The sequence below is a fragment of the Mus caroli genome, unplaced genomic scaffold (assembly GCF_978045245.1).
Source record: "Mus caroli unplaced genomic scaffold, Mus_caroli_1 scaffold_6, whole genome shotgun sequence".
NCBI classification, from domain to species: Eukaryota; Metazoa; Chordata; class Mammalia; order Rodentia; family Muridae; genus Mus; species Mus caroli.
In genome coordinates, this window is record NW_028227261.1 from 19,977,398 (window position 1) to 20,001,012 (window position 23,615).

Here is a 23,615-nt window from a genome sequence, read left to right on the forward strand (position 1 = left end):
CACATCTGTAATCCCACATTTGAGAGCCCAAGGTGGGAGATAGAGCAAGACAGGGCTGGAGAGATGGCTCAGTTAGGTGCACTGACTGCTCTTCCAGAAGTGCCGAGTTCAGTTCCCAGCAAGCACATGGTGGCTTCACAACCATCTGTAATGGGATCTGATGCCCTCTTCTGGTGTGTCTGAAGAGAGTGACTGTGAGTTTCAGGGCAGCCAGGGATATAGATAGAGAGATCCTATATTATTAATAATAATATAGAGAGCCTGTCTTAATAATAATAACCATGGAAGAAGACACACACACACACACACACACACACACACACACACACAGTCTCCTGCTCAGCCACGACACACACTGGGTCACTCACAGTCCTTCCAGTCTCCAGGCTTTTGCACCAGCTGCCTGCCTGTGGTTCACTCAGTCTTGCCTGCTGATTCCATCACCCTGGCAACAGAGACCCTGAGTACTTGCCCCCATTCTGTGTGACTTATGTGACTGTGTGTAAAGGGTCACATAACCTCTTTGGGGAAAAACCCGGAAAGTCTTGGGCTGCCCCCTTGCTGGCCTGTGTTGAGTGGCTTTGTCTCCCAAAGCCTCAGCAGTTTCAGCCCAGCACAACGGCAAACAGCTTTTGAACTTTGGAGTTGGAAACTTTGCGCCCAGCTCTGCTGCTCCTGTGCTGTGTGATCTGAGTCCTTTCGCCTCTCTGTGTACCCTAAGATGAGGACGACCACATGAGGACCTGCCTCAAAGCACCGGTGGTGGTATAACTCAGTGGTAGAGTGTTCGCCTATCGTGGGCTAGGCCCTGGGTTTCATTCTAAACACTGCAAAATTCAGGAAATAATAAAACCTGGCAAGCGCTTTCCACCTACATCCTATGGACTGAGCCTTAGAGTGTTGTACACCTCTGCATCACGTCTGTGGGATGGGGCGGGTAGCACACGGGCCCCAGGTCTACCAGCTCTAAGACCAAGATTCTCTTTCACCCACACCAGTACTGGGAAGACTACCGCTTGAGCCCGATAGGGGAAGCCGGTTGGAAGCCCCCCAACCCCACACACACACCACACACACACACACACACCCGCATGTGTGCAGTCCAGCTGTGCAGTCCAGCTGTGCGCGGTAGGCTTTATGCAAATACACTTTCCGTGATGGGCCAGAAGTTAATGGTGGAGCCAGAACAAGAGTGGGTTGGCAGTTTAGGGCTCACATGATCTAGGATAGAGCCTAAGGGGTTTTGAGGCTGTGGAGAGGGGCAGAAGAGGCCCCAGGAAAGGGAGGCCCCAGCCTGGGCTAGAAGGATGGGCAGAGCCCAGAAGCAATGCCAGGGACCTCATTCCCACTGCTTGCTCTGGATTGCCTGGGCTTGTGGCTCTGCCTCCCTCTTCAGTTTCCTCTTCTGTAGGTGTGAGTACAGCAGCCCCTGAGGGCCGCAGTGTGAACTGTAGGGCTCTGGAATATGGGTTCCGGGCCAGCCCTTCTCTGCGCCTGCCTTCCTTCCCTGTCTCTTCTGTCTCTTCCTGCATCACCAAAGACTTCACTTCAGCAAGGTTGTTCATCATCTCACCCCTGTCAGGGCTTTGACCTATTGGCCCCTGGTGGGCATTAGCTGCTCAATGAACAGCAGCTAGGAGCCATTGTTTAAGTACCATAAAAGCCCTAGGACACAGGAGGCGCTGATGTCCCTGGGCGCTGGGGGACTGTTCCTGCTGTGCAGGTCTGTTCCTTTTAACTTTTTAAACAGTTTTGAAGGCTGTCAGGTGGAACAAACTGGCCTCAGAGGACAGCCAGCTTAGCCCTGCCCCTGCTACCCAGGGACCAGGGACAAAGGCCCTGGGCTTGGGGCCAGGAACATCTAGGACATAGCTGGTTCTGCCCCTCTTCAGTTCAGAGACCTTGGGCATGTCACTTGACTCATGTCACTCCTGTGCATCTGACTTCTCCTCTGAGATGGATTTCTTACAGTTCTGTACTGGTGACTTCCCAGGGACTGACTGACCACTTGACTGAAGGACCCAGTGGGCAGACAAGGACACTTTCAGGCACCGGGCCTGTTAATACTAATGTTAACTGGAGCCCATACCAACCCGTGGGAAGGTGTGTGTCTCTATTCTAGGCAATCCTACCCAGGAATTCAGGAATTTCCTCTAATTCTTTCCCCCTCCCCTCCCCCACCTCCTTGCCTGCCTGCTTTCTTCCTTCTATACATACATCCTTCCTTCCTCCCTTCCATCCATCTGTCTTTCTTTTCTGACATGGTCTTATTATATAGCCCTGGCTGGCCTGGAACTTGCTTTGAAGCCCATGCTAGCCTTGAACTTGAGCAATCCTCCTGCCTCTGCTTCCAGAGAACCTGGGGTCACAGACTCGCACCTCCATGCACAGCCACGGATTCCACATGTGTGAATTCACACACAGTGTGTCCACCCACGTTTGACTAGTTTGTCCCGTTTCTTCCCTGAGCATGACCGACCCGGTGCGATTGTTTACAGTGTGAGAGCTGAGGGAAACCCTTTGGACTGCAGTTCTGAGGGCAGAGTCTGGGCTCCAAGCAACAGAACAAACCAAAGCAAACAATAGGAGAATGTATTGGCTCCCACTCAGAGGTGAGCTTCAGGCGTGCCTGCCGCCAGGGTCTAGATCCAGCGTCCTACTCATGGGTTTTTCTGTAGGTTTCTAGTCCATCACCCAGGCCGTGTTCCCCTCTGGGGCTTCCTCACTTCACATCCACAGTGCTCTGGTATCCAGATGGAAACTGTCCCAGCCTCTGCCAGTCACCCGACCTGCAGCTGCTGAAAGGAGGAGGGCTTCCCCTGTTGGGAAGGGGAATGGACTCAGGGTAGCCAGATATGACAGCAGGTGTCACCATGTCACCGTGGTGGCAACAGAGAACACTAAAGAGGTCCTGTCTCAGAAGCTGACATTGGAAGCTTCGTGGAGTGATCATCCCTGTTACAAGGGGTAGGGAGGGCAGCCTGGGACAGCCCCCATGGCTCCCTCTCTCTGCAGAATGGTAATCACAGAGGAGTGGACCAGGGTGGGAGGGAAGTCTGGGAGTGCTATCAGACTCTTAGGTGGGATAGTCCCCCCAATCCCCAGAACACAGGTAATATTCAAGGCAGGAGGAGCTGGAGGGGAGCCTGCGAAATGTGCTTTCTGCCAGACCCCCCAGCCCAGGCTGAACCAGGGAACTCAGTGGTCATGGGGACCCCGTGTCACAGCCCCAGTCCATGTGGAGGCAGTCCTGCTAGATGCTAGGGTGGCAAAGGCATCGCATGAGGAGTCCACCAGGCTTGGGTGGCTACTGGCTCTCCCACACCTTGCAGTATGAGCCATGAGCTCCTGTGCTCTTGGTCCTGAGAGTTCTGCCCACATTGGATCCTTGGGAGATAGCACAGAAAACTTCTAGCACGTAGTAGGTGCCCTGTGCTTCTAGCACATAGTAGGTGCCCTGTGGAGACATCCTCCTCACCCTATTAGTTGCTGTGTGGCCTTGCCCTGTGCCCTGGGAGCAAGGAGAGCATCCACCAATCAGAACTCTGCTGGCTGACTTCCTGCTTCTGCCACGAAGGGTGATGGTGGTTTCTCTCATCGTCCCTTGTCCTGTTGAATTCCCATTCTAAGGCACAATGTCAAGGCACATTGTGACCATTGGCCTAGCACACCACCGTGGGTTTCAGTTTTTGAGTCAGGAGCTCATGTAATCCAGGTTGGCTTTGAACTGACTGGAGAGATAGCAAGCACTGGGGCCGACCTAAGACACCACGCCCGTCTCGATTAGCTCATTACCAGCCCATGTTCCTGCCTCTCTCGCCCCCACTACTAAGAGCCTCACACACCCCAGCTGCTGGGAGCCCGACAGCTGGTCACAAGCTCGATCGGAATGTGGGAAGGATGCTGTGGAGGCCCTGCTGCCAGCTACCAGCATCTGCGCGCTCCCTGCGTGTGCCAGCTGGGACTCTGCTTGTGTCAGGGCCCACCCAGCGCGTTACAAGTTCAAGGCCAGTTTCCATAGCCAGGGCCGCCTCAGCCTCCTCCCCAGGGTTGTCTCAGGACTAACCAGGTCCTCCCAGGGGGAACACAGCCAGGACAGAGCTGGGGGTGGGGAGGGTGTCTCAGAGTCCTAGGAGGATGGGCTGAAGTGGGAGAAGTAGGGTGTATCTAGGGTCAATATCCTGCCCGAGTCCCACAAGGATTTCCACAGCCCAGCTGGCTATAGGTGCTGGGTCAGTGGCCTAAACCCAGCCTATCCAAGAAGTGACTCTACCCACTTCCCAGCGTGTGACCTTGGGCAGACCTCATCTCTCTCTGGGGTAAGGGAGCCCCTCCCCAAGGAATCCAAGGGAAGCACTCCAAAACTAAGATTTGGGAGGCAAGGATCCTGAGTCATGGTATCGTCCGGGACCTATTGCGTATGTGATGTGCCGAACAGTTCCAGTCAGTCAGGGTGCTCCTGTCGGAGGTTACACCGGCATCCTGAGAGGAGGACTTCCAAAAGCCGAAAACACCCACCTGGAAGACTGAATTCTGACGGGGTGACTTGCTGCTTGACTCTGGGCAAGCCTACTTAACCTCTCTGTGCTCAGTTTTCCCATCTGTGGAATGGGAAAAGCTGGAGTGTTTATCCTGCAGGGTATTGTAGGATTAAATGAGTTAATAAAGGTAAAAGTAGCCCTGGCTAGCCTAGAAGTCATTATGTAGACCAGGATAGCTTTGAAATCAGAGAGATCAACCTGCCTCTGCCTCCAAGTCCCGGGATAAAAGACATGCATGCTCTGACACACTCCGCCTGCAAAGCTCTCTCTGGGCTAGCCACGGGTTCCCAAGCCAGACCCTGTAAGTTCGGGGCAGGGTGAGGAAGGAATGTCTTCTAATGCTATGGTTGACATGTTCTCCTCAGTCAATGTCCTTAATGCACAGTTTCTAAACACCAGCATCGCCACCCAGCCTTGCAGACTGTCACCTTAGGCCTCTAACCATCGCCTCCCATGGGAAGAAGATGCGTCAGGGTGCTGTGTGACTCTGGAAGGTCGTGAACCCTCTCTGTGCCTTTCAGTTTTTGATGTTAGGATGGGACTGCTGCGTTTCCTGGTGGGGGGTGGGGAGGCGAGGGAGTGGGACAGAGACTGGGTATAGCACAGGAAGGAGCAGGGGACTGAAACACCCCTCAGTGATGCATGGCCCCATTCAACCTCTCCCTCCCATGCTCAGCTTCCAGCCCATAGGCAGGATGTGTGCTCTCCATGGGTGGAAGGAAGCCTGTGTACCTATAAAGTGATGCCCTGGGCCTTCCACCTCCCTCCTGGCCCCGTCTCTCCTCCCACTGAGGTCCTAGGCTTAGGCTCCAGCCCATGAGGCTGTCTGGTGTCCCAGTGAGTGAGCCTCCGATAGCCCCAGACCTCATGCCCAGTGCCTTCTGATTTCCAGCTCTGGCAGCCTCGCCCTGACTGGTGACAAGGGTGAGTGAAGACACAAGCCAGCTCCTGCTTTGGCTCTTTTGGGGCTGCTCCAGGCTGCTCTGTCGTCAGACAACTGCTCTCTGCTTGCTTGGCCATTGCCCCTGACTGAAATTCCTCACATCCTGTCTCTCGGCTTCCCATCATCCTGGCTGCTCCTCTAACGTAGCTACACTGCCAGGCTCCCTGGTGACCTTTTAGATTACTCTAGTCTGTTCTCTAAAACAGGCAAGAGCCTCACACTGCCTGGGGCTTGTGAGAAGAACCCAGTGAGAATGAGATGGGATAGGGGACATAGGGGACAGGGACCTGTGACCTGCCTCGATCCAGATGCTGAACGTTGAGCAGGTACGTGGGCAAGCTGTGTGTGTGTGTGTGTCTGTGTCTGTGTCTGTGTGTCTACCCAGCTCTTCTCTATCTCCTTCATTCTCCCTTCCCACTTCCCTACATTCCTTGCTGCTACTGCCCTACAACCCCTCACACCTGCCTGCCCCACGTTCAGGTTGAGCCTTTGCTACAGATAAAATGGCCGGAATCTTTATGGCAACCCCGAGTCTCTCTCAGACTCTCAACTCCACAAGGGAGTGGCCCGGCACAGAAGGGGTGAGATTTCTCACCCCAGGTTATCTAGCCTGAGGGGCAGAGACAAGGTTCACCCCTGCAGCCTGGCCCGGTGTTGCCCTCGGGCTGTCGGACTGCCTCTTCCAACACCCACTGTTGGCCTGGCAGACCTTTCCTGGCTTCTGCCCCGGCCTCTCCAGCCACAGACTGCCCAAGGGCAGAGACATTCATGCCATGTTTGGAGGTGATGCCTGGCTGGGGCTGGGGTGAGGAAAGCTGGCAGGGGAGCTGAGGGGAAAGTGCGGAGGGAACAAGAAGAGTCTTTGGGTGGACTTCAGAGAACTTTCCAGAACAGGGAGGGCAGTCTACAGCTGTACTGAGGCTGAGGGTGTTCCCAGATGGTTGGTGTTCTCTCTGAGGCCTAAAGACTCAATGCCCTCTCTCAACCTTGTGCTCCTATGTCCGTTTCCTACCAAGAAGGGATGTCAGCTCCTGGAGACCTGAAGAATGTTCTGTCCCTCCAGTGTCTGGCTTAACCTTCATCTACAGACGCTCCTTTGGGATCTGACCACAGCCCACGTCCTTTCCCCAGCCCTTCACAGCGCGTGACCCTAAATAACTTCCGCCAGTGACTGAATAATGCCCTGGCCGAAAAGGACTATCAAAGACACTTGGCTTGGATGTGAGACAGGTCCAGATCCCCTCCCAGGCACTGCAGCTAAAGCCATGGCCTTCCGCAGAACTGCTTGGCACAGTGGCTGTAAGCTACTGTCTCTGCTAGGTTTTCTCCAGCCTTAGCCTCAGAGAGAGCTCTGAGCCAGCTGACAAGGGAGCTGTCTCTAGCTGCACTTCTGTTCTTCCTGGGGGCCTGGAAGGTGGCTAGAGTCACTAACTTCCTGAATGCTGGGACAATAGGGGTGTGTTACTGTATCTATCCCGTCTATTTCAACTTGAGGTTGGCCATCTCTCCAGTAAACCCATCTTCCCCAGTGTCCCTTTAATCCTGTCCGCTAAGTGCTCACAACGTTATGCTGTGTAACGTGAGATATTGCAGCAGGAGGTGGGGGAGCACCTCAGAAGGCCCTGCCAAGATGTCGTTGTCCCCTCCACCCCCCAGGAATCACACCCGCTGACAAGCCTAGAATAAAGATTTATTGCAGGAGAAGGAAAGGGAGGGGGGTCTGGAAAAGGGAAGGACAGAGATGGCAAGGGGGTAGGGGATATCAGCAGTCCCTCTCATATGCCAGGTTGGCTCGCACCTGGCAGCAGGTGATGATGTAAGCTGTTGCTAGGTTCCAGGGAAGAGTCTAGTGGAATTGTCTGGAAGCCAATACACAGCCCCCAACAGTAAGGGGAGGCAGAGCAAGGACCTCTCTGACTCTTTTAAATGTTCATTACATTTTTTATTTATGTAGTGTGTGTGTGTGTGTGTGTGTGTGTGTGTGTGTGTACGCACGCTCAACATGTGCACATGGGGACTGAGAGTCTCCATTTTTCCGTCTGTGAGATGGGACCATTTTCACTTTGCTGACAGTACAAGATACCATAAGAGGCTAGATAGGAGACCGGCAGGCCCTCAGATAGGCTGCCTCCAGCCTGAGGGATTCCCAGGTGACTGCCAGCTTTGAGCCTGACTAGTCTGGTGCTATTCTGGTCCCTAGGCTGAAATTCCATCCCTACCGCTGTACCTGTTTCCTTGTCTACCAATGGAGGCGCTAATACCTGGTTCACATGGTGTTGGCCACATAGTAGGTACTTTGTTCTAGATGTCTCCCTGGCTTGTGGATGGGGTAAAGGTGGCAACAGCTGGTGTCAGGCATCATCCGAGCTTCCTTCCTTTCTGAACTTTATTGATTATTAATTTTCTAACTTGGGGGTTTCTGAGAGAGGGCCTCACGTAGTCCAGGCTGCCTCGCTGTGTAGCAGTCTTCGCTTCTTTTGCTGTTGCTGTGATAAAATATCTCCACAAACGCAACTCAAGAAAGGAAGCGTTGAGCTGGGCAGTGGTAGCACACACAGCCGATCCCAGCACTCTGGAGGCAGAGGCAGGTGAATCTCTGAGTTCGAGGACAGCCTGGTCTACAGAGTGAGTTCCAGGTCATCCAGGGCTACACAGAGAAACCCTGTCTCAGAAAACAAACAAACAAAGGGTTCATTTTGGCTCATGGTTCCAAGCACAGAGCTTTAAGGTGGGGAAGTGAAGACCGCAGGGAGCTGGAAGCAGCCAATTACATTGAACCCCCAGGCAAGAAGTTCTTTCTCCTTCTTACCCAGTACTCTGGCCTGGGAATGCTGTCGCCAGATCTCTGAAATTAAGTTTAATCATAATAATCCCCCACGGGCACATTCAAAGTCCAGTCTCCTGGGTGATTCTGGAGTCTGTTGACAACACAGTAGCTCAGGATGACCTTGAACTCCTGGACCCTTCTGCCTTCAGCTCCCAAGTACTGGAATGGCAGGCAAATGCCATCACGCCTGACTTATGCTGTGATGTTGATGGAGCCCAGAGCTTTCTGCATTCTAGGCATGTGAGCCCTACCTCTGGCCCTTTTAGCTTTTACCTCACCAAGTGCCTGGCACATGGTAGGTGCTTTGTCTACACTGACTGGTCAGTCATCTCTCTAGAACCTAGAACGGAGTTGGGTTTATAGCAGGTGCTCAGCAAATGTTCTGGAGGGAGGAGTGAAAGGACAAAGTTGAATGAACAGCGTCAGGCAGCCCTCCCCCCCAAACCTCTCCCGGGACTGGGGTGGGGGAGGGGAACTCATCCTTCCTGCCTAATCCCAGGAGATTAACTCAGGAGTAAGGCCCAGGTCACAGCCACTGACCCCAGGCTGCAGAGCTAGCGGGTTTGTGTGACAATAACATCTGAAGGCTCTCTTCACTCCAAGATGGCCCTCCTGTCGCCCACTCTGGACTTGGTGGTCACAGCGGTTGGTAGCTTCCTTCTGTTCGTGCTGGCCCTGGGCCTGCTCTGTTTTTTCACCTGTCGCCTGGCCAGGCCACTCAGGTAGGAGACCCTAACCTCTGCCCCTTCCAAGCGCCCTGCCCCCAAATGACTGTTCATGTAGGACAGAAAGAAGATGGGCACTAGTCTCTCTCTTGTCTCTGGTGGGGAAACTGAGGCCAGAAGAGAGCCATCCCCTCCCTGGAGAAGCAGGCGGAGCCTGTCTGGGTATGTAAGTGCTGGCCAGCTAGCTGGACCCCAGCTCAGTTCTCTGAACTGTCTTGTGAGGTCAGGAGAACCTGTGACTGGGGGGTGGGGGGGGGGGCGTGTGGATTCCCAGGTGGACATGACAGAGTGCCCGGTCACGGGCATCTTCGGTCCTGTCTTTCAGATTGTCCTGACTCTATTGACGCCAGCGGAGACTGGCATTCTCCCAAACTCTGGAGCCGCTGCCTCAATGCCATTGTCAAGGCCCAGGCCCAGCCTCGAAGCCTCTCTTCTGGCCTGCCAAGTAGCTGTTCCCTCACCCACAGCCACAGCCCAGCTGGAACCATTGCGTTCTTGTCCTAAATAATCAGCTCACGTAGCTGGGAGCCTGGCAGAGAGGCCAGGCTAGGCAGTGGGAGGGGACTGTGAACTAGCATCCACTCCAACAATGGGTGGTGGGAAGCCAGGACTCCCCCAGACTGGGCCCACCAGAGCCTCTCACCCGAGCTGCCTGAAGCCTCTGGGGTGGGGGGAAGGGAGGAGTCTGAGCAGAGGCAGTAGGCTGAAGGATTTTCCCCTCTCCCAGTGCCTCACAGATTTATCTCCCAGTTAGGCCCTCTCAGTGCAGGGCCCTGAGGCCAGAGCTCAGCATCCCAGCCTGAGCATCTATTGTAGGCTCTAGGCTCAGGGTGCAAGACTTTCACAGTCTGGGTCTTCAGTTTCCAGAGACCCAGGACCCTCAGACAAACCATGCAGGCTGCTGGAGCCCTCTTAGTAGGCCCCCTCCTTATTCCTTTGTTTTGGGTGCTAGGTGCAGAGAGAGTGGACTGAATTCCATTTCTCAGGCCACATGTGTCACACCTCACTTTTCACCCCTTGCCTTTCCCGTCCCTGTGCCCTGCATCGCCCCACAGTGTTTGATCCTTTGTGGTCCTTCCTCAAGCTCTGTCCACGTTGCACGTTTGACAGCTACTTTTGCTAGGACTGATACATCACAACCATAGACTGAACGTCATGTTACTGACATGATCCTTACTGTGGGCAAGAGCTTGCTGGGTAGCGAATTAAGTCTTACGGAGAATTTGCGCGTTTATCCACAATGGTTTCTGTAAGGATGTTTGTTTGTTTATTTAATGTATATGATGTATATGAGTGCTTCCTGCACCTCAGAAGAGTGAATCAGACCCCATTCCAGATGGTTGTGAGCCACCATGTGGTTGCTGGGAATTGAACTCAGGACCTCTGGAAGGACAGCCAGTGCTCTTAACCGCTGAGCCATCTCTCTAGGCTTTCTGTACGGTTTTGGCATAAGGCTTTTGCCATTCTGCCAACGTAAAAAATTCTTTTGGGGGCCAGAGTAGTAGCCTAGCCTATGTGAGGCCTTGGGTTCTTTTCTAGAAGCAAGAAAGAAGGTAGGAGATGGGGGAAGAGGGAGGGAGGGAGGAAAAAAAGAAAGAAAAGCCCTAAGGTCTTTTCAGCCTGGCTTTCTGAGTGCTGTCACCGTGTCTCCTATGCCTGTCCCCTCTCAGGTGATTCTGTCGAGTCTCATCAAGGTTATAACAGCCACCAGGTACCCTGGATCCCAAATTTTCTACCTTTAGCCAAGACCTGCCAGTCTCTACTGCAGCTGTCTGTCCTTCCCAATGACACCTCAAACTTGCTGCATCAAATCAAAGTCCCCGAGTCACCCCCCCCACAAGACCCATTCCACCTCACGCTTCCAAATGTCACCTCCATGCAGAAAGATGAACTCTTTCACCCTGCAATCAGAAACAAGGAAGAGATGTTTATTTTGTCCTTTCTGTCCCTCTCGCACTAGAAGTTCTGACCAGTGGAGTAAAGCAAGATGGGCGAGGGGCGGGGGAGACTGGAAAAAAGTCACAGGGCTGGAAAAGAGAAAGTAAAACTTTAAGTCATTACATCTTATTTACTTAGTGTTGTGTGTGCCTCTGTGTGTGTGTGTGTGTGTGTGTGTCTGCTCATGTACACGTGCTTGTGCAGAGATCAGAGGAACTTTTCGGGTATCAGTTCTCTTCTTCCATCCTGTGTTTCCCTGGGATCGAACTCAGGTTGTCAGGCCTCGGTGGCAAGCACCTTTACCCACAGAACTGTCTTGCTGCCCTTACTTAAACTCTTAGTAAATTACGTGCTTGTCTACATAGAAAATGCCAAGGAATCCCCACATGGACACACACAACATTTAGAGTTTAAGTGAGCTAAGCATATAGGGTCAAAGCGTAAAGAAACAAACACTATTTCTTTACAGTAGCATTAAAGAAACCAAGGCATGTATGGTAACCACACACACACATGAGAGAAAAGCATATGTATAAGTGTCACAAAACCTGTCTAAGTTCTGTCTGCCGATCAAAGGACCAGGAGAGTCAGCACTGTACAGACGGCGACTCTTCCTACTAATAAATGGCTCTTTTTATGGGGGTTGGTTTTTTCGGAGACAAGGCCCTGGAACTTACTCTGTAGACCAGGCTAGCCTCAAATTAGGAGATCCATCTGTTTCTGCCTCCCAAGTGCTTAAACGTGTGCGCTACCCCACCCCACCCCGCTAACTTTCTTTATAGATATGAAGATTTTATTTTATGTATACGAGTGCTTTGTCTGCACATATTTCTGTGCACCACCTGTTCGTTTGATGTCCTTAGAGTTGCAGATGGTTGTGAACTGCCGTGGGTGCTGGGACTCGAACTCAGGTCCTCTGTAGGAGCAGCCAGTGCTCTTAACCACTGAGCCATCTCTCCAGCCCCTCTAGTCATTTAAACTTACTTATATTGATTTTGTGTGTGAGACAGCGTGGGTGCACACATGTCACAGTGTATGTGTGAGATCAGGGGACAACTTGCTGGTGGGCTCTAGGTATTAAACTCAGGTCATCAGGTGTGGTGGCAAGTACCGTATCCGCTGAGTTCTCACTAGCTGAATGGACAGTGCTCATCACATGGTGATAGAGGACCAATCAGGGAAGCCGGGTTTAGCAGTGGGGACTGCTTGATTACAAGGAGACCACACAGGCTTGGGTGGCAAGGCGGGTCTCCCCTAATCGTGGCAGCATTGGAGGACTCTATTCTTGTATCAGACTTCAAAGCCTTGCTTTGCACTTGAGGAAATGGAGGGGTTGGGGTTACCATAGTAATCTTGCTGTTATTTCTGGAATCAAAAGTCCTGTGGTCAAGATTCAGCTTTGCCGCCTGCTTGTTCGCAAGCACGGGCTAATTATGTCTCCTCGCTACACCATGGTCTTCTCGTCTGTTATGGGAGATGGTTTTTTTCCTCTTTCCTTGCTGCAGAAGTTATTAGCAAGAACCCCAATGGAAATCCCATACCGGACCGGACAGTCTCATGTTGACTGTGTTCCCAAATGTCAGCTTCGACCTTAGAGATAGTAACCCACATGTAGAGAAGTCCCCATACTGGGGGGAGGGGAGAGAGAGAGAGAGAGAGAGAGAGAGAGAGAGAGAGAGAGAGAGAGAGAGAGAGAGACTGTTCCATTTTGAAGCTAAGCCCCCAGGCAAAGCTACCACCTCAATAGTAAGCAGGCAGCTCCTGTCCTGTCTTATTCCAGTCTCTCTGTACCTAGTACCCAAAACAAAGGGAAGAGGGGGTCTGTCCAAGGGGTGCTGCAGCCTGTGTGGCTGTGCCATTGGCTTCCATGTGTGCCCATGGGTCTGGCTTTCCTGGCTCCGCCACACATGGGGAGGAGCATGTGAGGCACTGCCAGCCATGAGTTCTCAACTGTGTGTGTCGGGTTGGAGACAGGAAACAAGGGCTGGCTGGAGTAAATGGGGTCTCAGGGCAGCCGCATGGTGCTCGGCTGTGGTGGGTGTCGCCAGGTGCCCAAAGTTGTATCGGGGACACTCTTCTGACAGGGAATGGGCACCTCAGTCCCCTGTAGGAGCACAGATAAGGGAGGGGAAACCCTAGGCCATCACTTGTCAACCTGTGGGTCTTGGTCCCTTGGGGGATCATGTATCAGAGATTTATTTATATTACATTCATAACAGTAGATATTTGCAGTTTTGAAGTAGCAACAGAAATGATTTTATGGTTGGGGGTGTACCACAACACAAGGAACTATATTAAGGGTCTCAGCATTAGGAAGGTTGGAGGTTGCTAGTGTAGTGACTGGGAAGGGCCAGGAAAGAACTATTTTGAAAACAGAGAAGTGCGTGCCAACCATTGAGGCCATGTGAAGTTGGGGGAAACGTGTTATAGTTCACCTGAAAGAAGTGACTTTATATTTTATATATATTGTGGATAATATTACAATGCAGTTATAGTTTATGTCAACTTCGTGACTTTCTGATCTTACAATTTGCTGTAAAACTATTTGGCTTCCAAGGTAGAATAAAAAATGTAGACACCGGGCGGTGGTGGTGCACACCTTTGAGCCCAGTACTTGGGAGGCAGAGGCAGGTGGATTTCTCTGAGTTCCAGGTCAGCCTACCTGGTCTACAGAGCAAGTTCCAGGATAGCCAGGGCTACACGGAGAAACTGTCTCAACAAAACAAAACAAAACAAAAGGAGATTTTTTTTCTCAGTGGGCAAAACTCATGCTGTGTAACGGGTGAGAATGGAAGCCTGGACACAGAGCATCCAGTGGGCAAATGTGCAAAGCCAGGCATGGCAGTGCCTGACACTGGTGGGGAGCGTGGATGGAGACAGGAGGATCCCTGGGGCTTGGCACCCAGATAGTCTAGTCAACCAGTGAATACCACCTTCAGTTGAGAGACCCTTCCGGAAACCATTATGGAGAGCCATAGAAGTACCCACTCCATGTCGACCTCTGGCCTCTATAGATATGCGCCCTCCATATACATGTGTATACGAACACGCACACATGGTATGCACACAGTGTTTTTACTGTGTGTGCTTATGAGTGTGTGTGTGTGGGGGGGGGGGAAGAGGATCATGGATGGTCTGCCACTTTACCTGTCTGGAGGTCAAAGAACAATTTTCAAGAGTCGGGCTCTCTCCTTCCACTATGTGGGTCCCAGGGATCGAACTCAGGGCTAGCATCAATCTTGGCAGCCAGAGCCTTTACCTGCTGAGCTACCTCACAATCACCTGAAACAGACCTCAGCATTAAGTTCAGTTAGACACTAGAGAGAGGACATTGCCTCCCAATCCTACCCACCCTTCCTTCAACAGAGCCTTTAAAACTTCCTTTTTGGGCTGGTGAGATGGCTCAGTGGGTAAGAGCACCCGACTGCTCTTCCGAAGGTCTGGAGTTCAAATCCCAGCAACCACATGGTGGCTCACAACCATCCGCAACGAGATCTGGCGCCCTCTTCTGGAGTTTCTGAAGTCAGCTACAGTGTACTTACATATAATAAATAAATAAATCTTTAAAAAAAAAAAAAACAAAAAACCTTCCTTTTCAAGTTCATTATGCAGGTGGTAGATTGGTGGCTTATCTGTCCTTCCTCACCGTGGAAGGACATTCTGTCATTTCTGTTTCCCATAACATTACTTCTAACTGGGTTATATTATTTCTTTTTCTTTTTCTTTTTCTTTTTCTTTCTTTTTTTTTTTTTTTTTTGGTTTTTCGAGGCAGGGTTTCTCTGTATAGTCCTGGCTGTCCTGGAACTCACTTTGTAGACCAGGCTGGCCTCGAACTCAGAAATCCACCTGCCTCTGCCTCCCGAGTGCTGGGATAAAAGGCGTGTGCCACCACGCCCAGCTGGTAACATTATTTCTAACAAAACTCTCCATATTGAAAACCGCATCTCCTTCGGTAACATCCCTACCCTGACGTTTGGACATCCTGTAGCTAGCTAGTCGCCTGGGGGGCTGTCCCTGTGTGCTTGCAACAACATGAGCCCAGTTAAAAACAGGCTTAAGGTCTTCCTCCTACACTGATTTTAGGCAACTTGGAAACAAATTTATAAGGGGAAATAATTATTCCTGGTCTTGCCACCCAGAGCAAACCACCAGTTAATGTTTGCCGTGTTTCCTTCAGTCCTTTAAAAAAAAAGATTCCTTCTTTTAAAAAATATTTTTTTTTAAGATTTATTTATTATATGTAAGTACACTGTAGCTGTCTTCAGACACTCCAGAAGAGGGCGCCAGATCTCGTTGCGGATGGTTGTGAGCCACCATGTGGTTGCTGGGATTTGAACTCTGGACCTTCGGAAGAGCAGTCGGGTGCTCTTACCCACTGAGCCATCTCACCAGCCCAAAAATATTTTTAAAGTAGGCCGAGGGTATATAGCCCAGAGGTAGGAAGGGCCCTGGGTGTCATCCCTAGCATGGGGGAGTGGGGAGCATCATCCTTCAAATGTGTTGCTGTTGCTGCTGCTGCTGCTGTTGTTGTTGTTGTTGTTGTGTATGAGTTCAGGAGTGCCACGGTGCATGTAGGGAGGTTGGGGACAATGTGGAATTAATTCCCACCTTCTACCTTGTGGGTTCTGTTCAGGGATTGAACCACGTCATCAGGCTTGAGCCAAGTGCCTTTACCCTCTGGGTCACCTCCACAGTCTCAGGGGACAACTTTCAAAGTTAGTTCCAGGTATCAAACTCAGGTCCCCAGGCTTGTTTGGCAAATGTTTTTCATTGCTAAGCTACCTCCCAGCTCCAAGGCAGAATATCTCAACAGATACACCAGCGCAGAAGAGACACATGGCCAAGGAGCCCTTGGGAAGATGCTTAGCGTGTTAGTCATGCAAGCTCAGATCAAGAATTTGAGCCAAAGTTGTCCAGCTTGTGTGAGGTCCTGGGTTTGATCCCAGCACTGACCAAAACAAAAAAACCAGACAAACAAACAGAACAAAAACAAACAAACAAAAACAGAAATAATTTTGGGGAAAATGAAGTGAAGATATACCGAGGTTTTGCCCTGTGATCCTAGGATGTGAAGGACATAGGCAGGAGGATCAGAGGTTCAAGGTTATTCTCAGCCAGCCTGGGCTACATAGATACTTTTGTTTATAATCACTTACCAAAAACTGGTAAGGCATTGGAAAGAGTGGGCAAATATTGGTGCCCTGAGTACAAGTATTCTTGTGAAGAAATTCAGGCTCTTTTATCCCTGGCTTGTGAGGCACAGGGGTGGGTCAGGAGGCTGTGGACTCAGTTGTAGGCTTTACTTCTTAAAGTATTGTCTAGGAGCGAGCGGCACCTGAGAGCTTTTAGAATTCTAAGAGACTCTGGGCTGAGCCTAGGGCTGGCTGGAGCACAGCCCTCCAAGAGACGCCAACTCTGTCCTCTGTCAAAAAAGTTCAGCCTGAGAAGCATGCCTCAGGGCAGGTCGGGCACACCAGCAAGTGGGGTGGTATCTGTTTGCAGTACAGACGCATTTATGCTTACACAACTGTTTTCGGGGTTTTCTTCCCAGGGTGGTGGCCCAACAGTGGCTTTTTGGTTCTTGCTCAAAGAATCAAGGAACAAAGGCGGGGAGGAACAAACTGCCCCAGGGCTGCGCTCACATATCTTTTTTTCTTCTTTTCTAACTTCTAGGATCGGAACGTCAATTAACGTCAATTAACAGCTGACGCTGCCCCCCCAACCTCTTCCCACCGTCTGGGCTCCAGCGAGGGACGGATCTCAGGGTACACCATGATCTCACCATTTTTAGTACTGGCCATCGGCACCTGCCTTACCAACTCTTTTGTGCCAGGTAGGACTGCTGGACTCAGGTGGAAGGAGAGGGTGGGCAAGGTCAGATGAGAGTGTGGTCTGGGTTCGAGATCGTGGACCCAAACAAAGTAGTTAAGAGCTGGAAGCCAGGTGCTCAAAGCAAGATCACTTAGCTTGCTTTCGAACTGGTCTTCAGTGGGGAGAGTTAGATGCATGAGTGTGTGTGTGTGTGTGTGTGTGTGTGTGTGTGTGTGTGTGTACTCGAACATGCATGCACGAGTACGTGTCCCAGGTCTCCTGGAGCTGGAGTTAAAGGCTATTGTAAGCCACCCCACATGGGTGCTGGGAATCGCTCTGGTCCTCCATAAGAGCAGTACACGTTCTTAACTGCTGGTCCATGTTCCTATAGGAAATTTCTACAGTGTTTTACTGTGTTTAACCCTTTCCACGCCTCAGGTCATCCACTAATTCTAGGTGAGATGTTCAGAAACACACACACACACATACACACACACTTGTGTTTGTAAAGTCACCACCCAGGTCAGAAGGACATTCCTATCATAGGCACAGGCCAGGCCAGTTTCTCAGTGCCTTTCCCAACATCGCCATCCTGATGCCAGGTGTCATTCAGTATGTTCTGGAAGCATGGGAGTGGATTCGTGCCATAGGTACTAATCAGTACCTTAGGACATGTCACATCCTGGGCATTGGTCCCTGCCGTTTTCCCCCTGAAATAATGGTCTCCTGGTATTTCACATTGTCCAAACCATGATTGCTTAACACTGCCAGATAAGGAGGTCCATTTGGTACTGACTGGTACTGACTCAGACCCTCTTAGGAACAGACTGTGAATCCTCAGCAGATTCTCCATCTAGCAGAGCCCGGTTAGAATGGCAACAGAGTGGGTATTGAGAAAGATCGTGGACATGGGGCAGACTGGCGTCAGTCAGGCCTGGTGTCTGCCTGACTGCTGGGGGTAATGGGCATGTGGTTAGGACGGGCTGAAGTTCTTCAACCCCCAACTGGCACACAAGCAAATGCTTCGTGACCCAGGACATTCTGGAGAGGTTAGAACCAGCCAGGTTTACAGAACCAGTGATTTAAACCACCGACCCAGGGGCTGGGGAGATGAGGGCTCTGTTGGTAAGGATCTGGGTGTGTGACAAAGCTCATTGTAGGGGCAGATTCTTGTAATTCCTGGGGCTTGCTGTTCAGCTTAGCCAAGTTAGTGATCTCCAGGTCCAATGAGAGACCCTGTCTCAAACACCAACTGGGTCTCTCTGTTAAAGCCTTAGGACTTCCATCACCAGCTCCTACACCAGAAACTAGAACAAAACACTTACCCAATGAATAGAGGTGGACAGCAAGGCCCAGGCCTCCAGCTTCCTCTGGGAGCACAGACTGTACTGTGGAGTCTGAAACTGGGGGTTCCAGAAGACACTTCTAAAAGAGGAGGGCCTGGAGCTTAGGGGTGAAGACAGCAGGCAGGTGTTTGGGGTTCAGGAGAGCTAGAGGCCTGGCGGACCCACGATTTGAGGTCTGTGTGGTTCCCCTGCCTAGGCTGTCTGTAATGGCCATTGCCTGGTTGTTTGGATGCCCTCATCTCTTCCTCGGCTACTCAATTTTGCTCTCTTCCCTTCCTGCTGGGAGGAAGTTTTGCCCCTCACACAAGCCACGGTAGCTTCCTGTGTACAGAACTCTCAGCACACAGGCTGGGGGCCATGCTTGGACTGAGAGGTTTCTCAGCACACTGTCCTGAGGGGCAAGAGTAGATCTGACCAGGCTGGAGCCTGTGACCATATCTTTAGCCCACGGACGTACACTGTGGCCTTACACTGGACCCTTCACCTCTTTGGACCTCTGTCTCTACCTCACCCTGGCCCAAGAAAGAGAGGTAGGCATCTACAGGGAGCCTTCAGCCTTGGGCTTCCAGTTCTGTGGGCAGGTCTATTGTGGCCAGAGAACCACAGAAGGGAAGCTTTGTAAAACAGTGGAGACCCATTGTCAGCTCCTGAGATGGAACCCTAGCCATCTCCTTGGAGTACAGGGATGGAAAAAGGTGAAGGGCATCTCTGGGCCCTCTCTGTGAATCCAGTCACTTCTGGAATTAGTGTGGTCTTTAAAAAGTCCAATTTGACAGGTGAGGAAACTGAGGCCTGGGAAAGTGGTTTACCCAGGGTACCAAGGCTGTGGATTGATTACTACGTAAGACAGAGACAGGGAGAGGGATGGAGGAAGAGGAGGAACTCCAGGTCTTATTTTACTCTTAAGAGGCTGGTCTGAGTGGGGGCAGTGAGTGTTAGAGAGAGAGATGGTGATGGAGCCTCAGCCCTTGCCTTCCCCACTACCCCAACAAGGGCTCCTTGGGTAATGTATTCCAGACAAGGGCTAGGCTTACTTTCTAGCTCCGCCCGCAGAGTTCTCACCAGGAAGGCCCTAGCCTATTGAACCAGCTATGATGAACAAGCCAGGTGGAGTTTATCGTGGATATAGCTGAATACCTCTAGGAATGCCTGTGAAGAGGTTAAAGATTTCCCTGCTACCTGCTTGCTAGCAATGGCTGCTCACCGCGGGTGAAGGGCACGTGTGGGATTTCCAGGGAAATCCAACTCTGCCAAAGCCTTGAGTCTGTTCGTGCTTTGTGTCTTGGGGAGAGTCACTTAGTGTCTCTGGTCTTTGGTGTCCTCCTGTTGCGATGTGTGAAGATGTCCTCGGGCTGGCTTACGGGGTTTGCCTGGAACCTGTTCACAAACTTCACTCCGCCCTCCATGTTTAGATCATCTCAGCCCCCAGCAATGAACTACTGGGGTGTCTGTAATTCTGGGGATGGATATCCCATTCCCCTCCTTGCCAAATAACCACCTGTCTCTGCAGAGAAAGAAAAAGATCCCAGTTACTGGCGACAGCAAGCCCAGGAGACCTTGAAAAATGCCCTGAAACTCCAAAAGCTCAACACCAATGTAGCCAAGAATGTCATCATGTTCCTGGGAGATGGTGAGGCTGGGAATGGAGGGGCTGAGGGCGGTGTGGCTTGGAATTGAGGGAGATGGGGGCAGCAAGGCTAGGAATGGGAAGCTGGGGTTAGGAAGGCCTTGCCGCTGGGGCCTTTGGAGCCTGAGGCCATGGGTGGCTGGAAAGCATGACTCCTGGTATCAGCTAAAAGGACTTTGTGGAAGAGGGCTCTGAGAGATAGATTAGGAGAAAGGAACCAACCTATCGCCCTGAGAATATGAAAGGACAGAGAGACCGTGCGGTGACATTTCATGTCCTTCTGTCTGCTATCCACTGCCCTTGACTGTGTCTTAACACTGAAGAGAGGGGCTCTGGGAGCCTGGGAAAGCTGACTGAAGGGTCTGAGAGCCTGAGTTCTCTGTCCCTCCCACAGGTATGGGCGTCTCCACAGTGACCGCTGCCCGCATCCTTAAGGGCCAGCTACACCACAACACGGGCGAGGAGACCCGGCTGGAGATGGACAAATTCCCCTTTGTGGCCCTCTCCAAGGTGAGCCCTGCACCAGGTCCACTCTTGACCTGGGGAACTGCAAGGCCATCAGACCTTCTGGTCCCGTGGTCCCAGGGTGAAACCAGGAGCCATTCCCAAGCATTTATTGCATCGATGTAGAACCTCTCGTGTGAATGTGTGTGTGTGTGTATGTGTGTGTAACATACCCAAGAAAGAGTGCACACAGGACAGCATGAATCCTTCCCAAGCTGCTGGTTTCTGTGTAACCTGTGTAGCCTGATGTTGTAGCTGCACATGGACCGACTGTCCCCTGAGCCGTGCCTTGTCTTTGTCTCTTCCTGGACTGACAGCAGCCACCGTCCTGACCCCCCACACCATGGATGGCTTGTGCCTACTCTTGTGTTTCCTGTAAACAAGAGTCAGCTTAGTTCACACCTCCCAGGTTAGATTCCCAGTGTGAATCATTCATTACCCTACATGCTGTGGGTATTGAGAAGAGGTTTCTGAAGTGAGTGTGTGTGTGTGATGTGTGTGTGTGTGTGTGTGTGTGTGTGTGTGTGTGTGTGTGTGTAACAAGCACCTCCTAGCCACCCAGTATCAGATTCCAGCTTCTTATAGTGGAGTGGGAGGGGAGTGTAGTTTCTGGACCTTTGATGAGCTGTCAGGGGCAGCAGAAAAGCCAGGCTGGACTCTCAGGTCCACCCTCCCCTCCCAGTATCTGTTCTCCTCAGAGACATACACTTCTTCTCCCTCTGCTGGATCTACCTTCTTGGCCCACCCTTGCTGGTTCCATAGTTCTGATACTCGGAGAGAAACCTTGAGTTCTGCCAGGGCATGGGAAGCAGACAGCTCAGTCAGGTGACCTTGTGGTTCTGGGGGCCCTCCATGGGCCAGCAGAGTCCCTTAGACCCTGCTCCCTCGATGGAAATGGAATTGGGGTTGCCCCGGTGGGTACTCATCCCCTGACTCTCCCACTTGCAGACGTACAACACCAACGCTCAGGTCCCCGACAGCGCGGGCACTGCCACTGCCTACTTGTGTGGCGTGAAGGCCAACGAGGGCACAGTGGGAGTGAGCGCGGCCACAGAGCGCACGCGATGCAACACCACTCAGGGCAATGAGGTCACATCCATCCTGCGCTGGGCCAAGGATGCTGGTGAGCCATCGCAGGCAGACTCCTTGGTTGTCTGGATTGCAGTCTCCTCGTTCGTGCGTGGCAGGGTGGAATCGGGCCAAGGAACCAGGGGGACTTCTGCTGAATAGAGGCTGCGTGGAGCACCTGGGTCCGTGCGCTTCACTACAGAGTGCAGGACGTGAAGCCCATGCACGGTTTTGAGAGAAGGTCAAAGGACCAAGCCAGGGCCAGCCTGCAGAGGTTCCGAATGGTGTTCCTTTATAGCTGTAATTAGTTAACCGCTCTACACACACACACAGACACAGGCACACACAGACACACACACCGCACACCGGTTAACTTGAAAGGCTCAAAGGCTGGACAGTTCTATTCCTCCCCCTCCTAGCATACATTTCCCTCCAGTACTCCTGGCTCAACAGCTTCTAAATCTATGTTTTATCTTTGCTGCCCTGTTACCTTCTGGGCAGCCCCTCCCATAGGGCGGCTTTCCCTTTCCACCTACATTTCGGATGGATTTTCTTCTGCAGCTCTAAATCTGATCGGTCTCCCTCCAAGGCATGACGATCCTCCTCTCTCCAAGTCCCTAGCCCTCACAAATCCCCAAGTCCCACCTCAGTCTATCTGCCCAGCCATTGGCTGTTGGCTCTTTATTGATCTATCAAAAGCCAACTGGGGACAAGGACCTTCGACGTTTGGACACGTGGATTCCCAATTTTGGGGGGCTGGATTAGTTCAAAGCATTAGAACCAATCCCTAACAACTCCTTCCTTCTGCCTCAGGCACTTTGAAGGCAGGTTGACAGAGCTCTTCTCTCCACTTGACGTCCCTTCGGGGCCACCTAGGGCTTCTTACAGGCATAGGCTCCATAAGTCATGGAAGGAGGAGAGGACCCTAGCCCACCCTGGGTACAAGGAAAGGTGTTCAGCTGCATTTGTCTCCATGTAACCTAGGGAAACTGAGGCCCAGGCAACCAGAGGAACTGATTGATGGGAGACTATCTATGGCAGGGAGGGAGAGGTAAGTCTGCAGGGACTTCCTTATCTACCAGGGGTGCTAACCTCTCCTGTCCTCACTTCAGGGAAGTCCGTGGGCATTGTGACCACCACTCGGGTGAACCACGCCACACCCAGTGCAGCCTACGCACACTCGGCCGATCGGGACTGGTACTCGGATAACGAGATGCCCCCAGAGGCTCTGAGCCAGGGCTGCAAGGACATCGCATATCAGCTAATGCACAATATCAAGGATATCGACGTGAGTGGAGCAGCAGGCATAGGATGTGATAGGGTGGGGTGGGGGGCCTTAGCCCCAGGGTGGCCTAGGAAGGCCGGGGTACCCCACACACCTGGGAGAGCTCCCAACCCATTAAGGGATTTGTGGTTGGAACAGGCAGCCCTTGTAAAGTTACTCTGCAGTGGAGCTATGAGGTGAAGTCTCATGTGGCTGCCATGCCCCAAGTGCTCAGAGATTATTCTGTAAATTAGAACCTGATGGTGCACCCCACACACACAGTGTACACTGACACACACACACACGCACTCACAGTATGTTCTTAGGGGCTGCCCTGCCCTACGTATTGACACTTGCACAGAGTGGCACATGCCTGCACACAGAGCTGACATGTCCAGAAAAGAGCTAGAGCATGCTCTGCCATTGCCATCCTTTTGCTAGCTGTGTGACCTTGGGCTGTTACTTAACCTCTCTGAGCCTCTCCTTGGACAAGCCTTCTGCCCACTGGACCTGCTCCAACAGCTCACTGGAAGAACTAAGTAAGAAAATCCCAGTTGAGTTTGGCACAGAGCCTGGCCCCTGGGAGCACTCAAGCGGCAGTGTGATATGTAAGCCGTCCGTCCCCATTCCCGTCCCTGTCCTCGTCCTCGTCCTCAGTGCTGACACCTCAGCACCCAGGCAGGTTCTTACACGCAGGCTTCTCAGCTCTTGGAGAGAATTTCTGAATTGCTCTTTCTCTGCTATGAGGGTTGACCGTGACTTAGAATCCCTGACCCTGAAGTATGGGGCCAGTGAAGCTGAGAGAGAGCTCAGACGCAGGTTCCATAGCTCTCTGTTCTATGTCTCCAACCCTGTGGCTCTTTTACAAGTAGCCCAAGTAGCCGGAGAAGCGCTACTTTCAGGATCACTGGGCCCTGTTGATGCCTCTTAGGTGAGAGCCACCCGGGACACAGCCACCCATCTGGCTTTTTCTCCACCTGCCAGGCAGCCCTCCCCCTCCTTCGCCCTCCCATTTCCCACC

At 52.0% G+C, this 23,615-nt stretch overlaps 1 protein-coding gene across 8 annotated transcripts in view; it reads left to right on the forward strand.

The window, feature by feature from the left end:
- Alpl (alkaline phosphatase, biomineralization associated) overlaps positions 1-23,615 on the forward strand; it is a 53,737-nt gene that overhangs the window by 20,370 nt on the left and 9,752 nt on the right. For 4 of the 8 annotated variants that reach the window (XM_085838804.1, XM_021160331.2, XM_021160332.2 and 1 more), the window contains 5 exons: positions 16,648-16,807; positions 19,642-19,761; positions 20,153-20,268; positions 21,211-21,385; positions 22,443-22,618. In XM_085838804.1, coding sequence (XP_085694930.1) covers positions 16,747-16,807; positions 19,642-19,761; positions 20,153-20,268; positions 21,211-21,385; positions 22,443-22,618 — 648 coding nt within the window. In that variant the 5' untranslated portion in view covers positions 16,648-16,746. Of the gene's footprint in view, positions 1-5,392; positions 5,466-5,600; positions 5,811-6,247; positions 6,268-9,013; positions 9,034-16,647; positions 16,808-19,641; positions 19,762-20,152; positions 20,269-21,210; positions 21,386-22,442; positions 22,619-23,615 lie in introns of those variants that run through there. The other 4 variants (XM_021160335.3, XM_021160333.3, XM_085838805.1 and 1 more) reach the window with 4 other exon arrangements.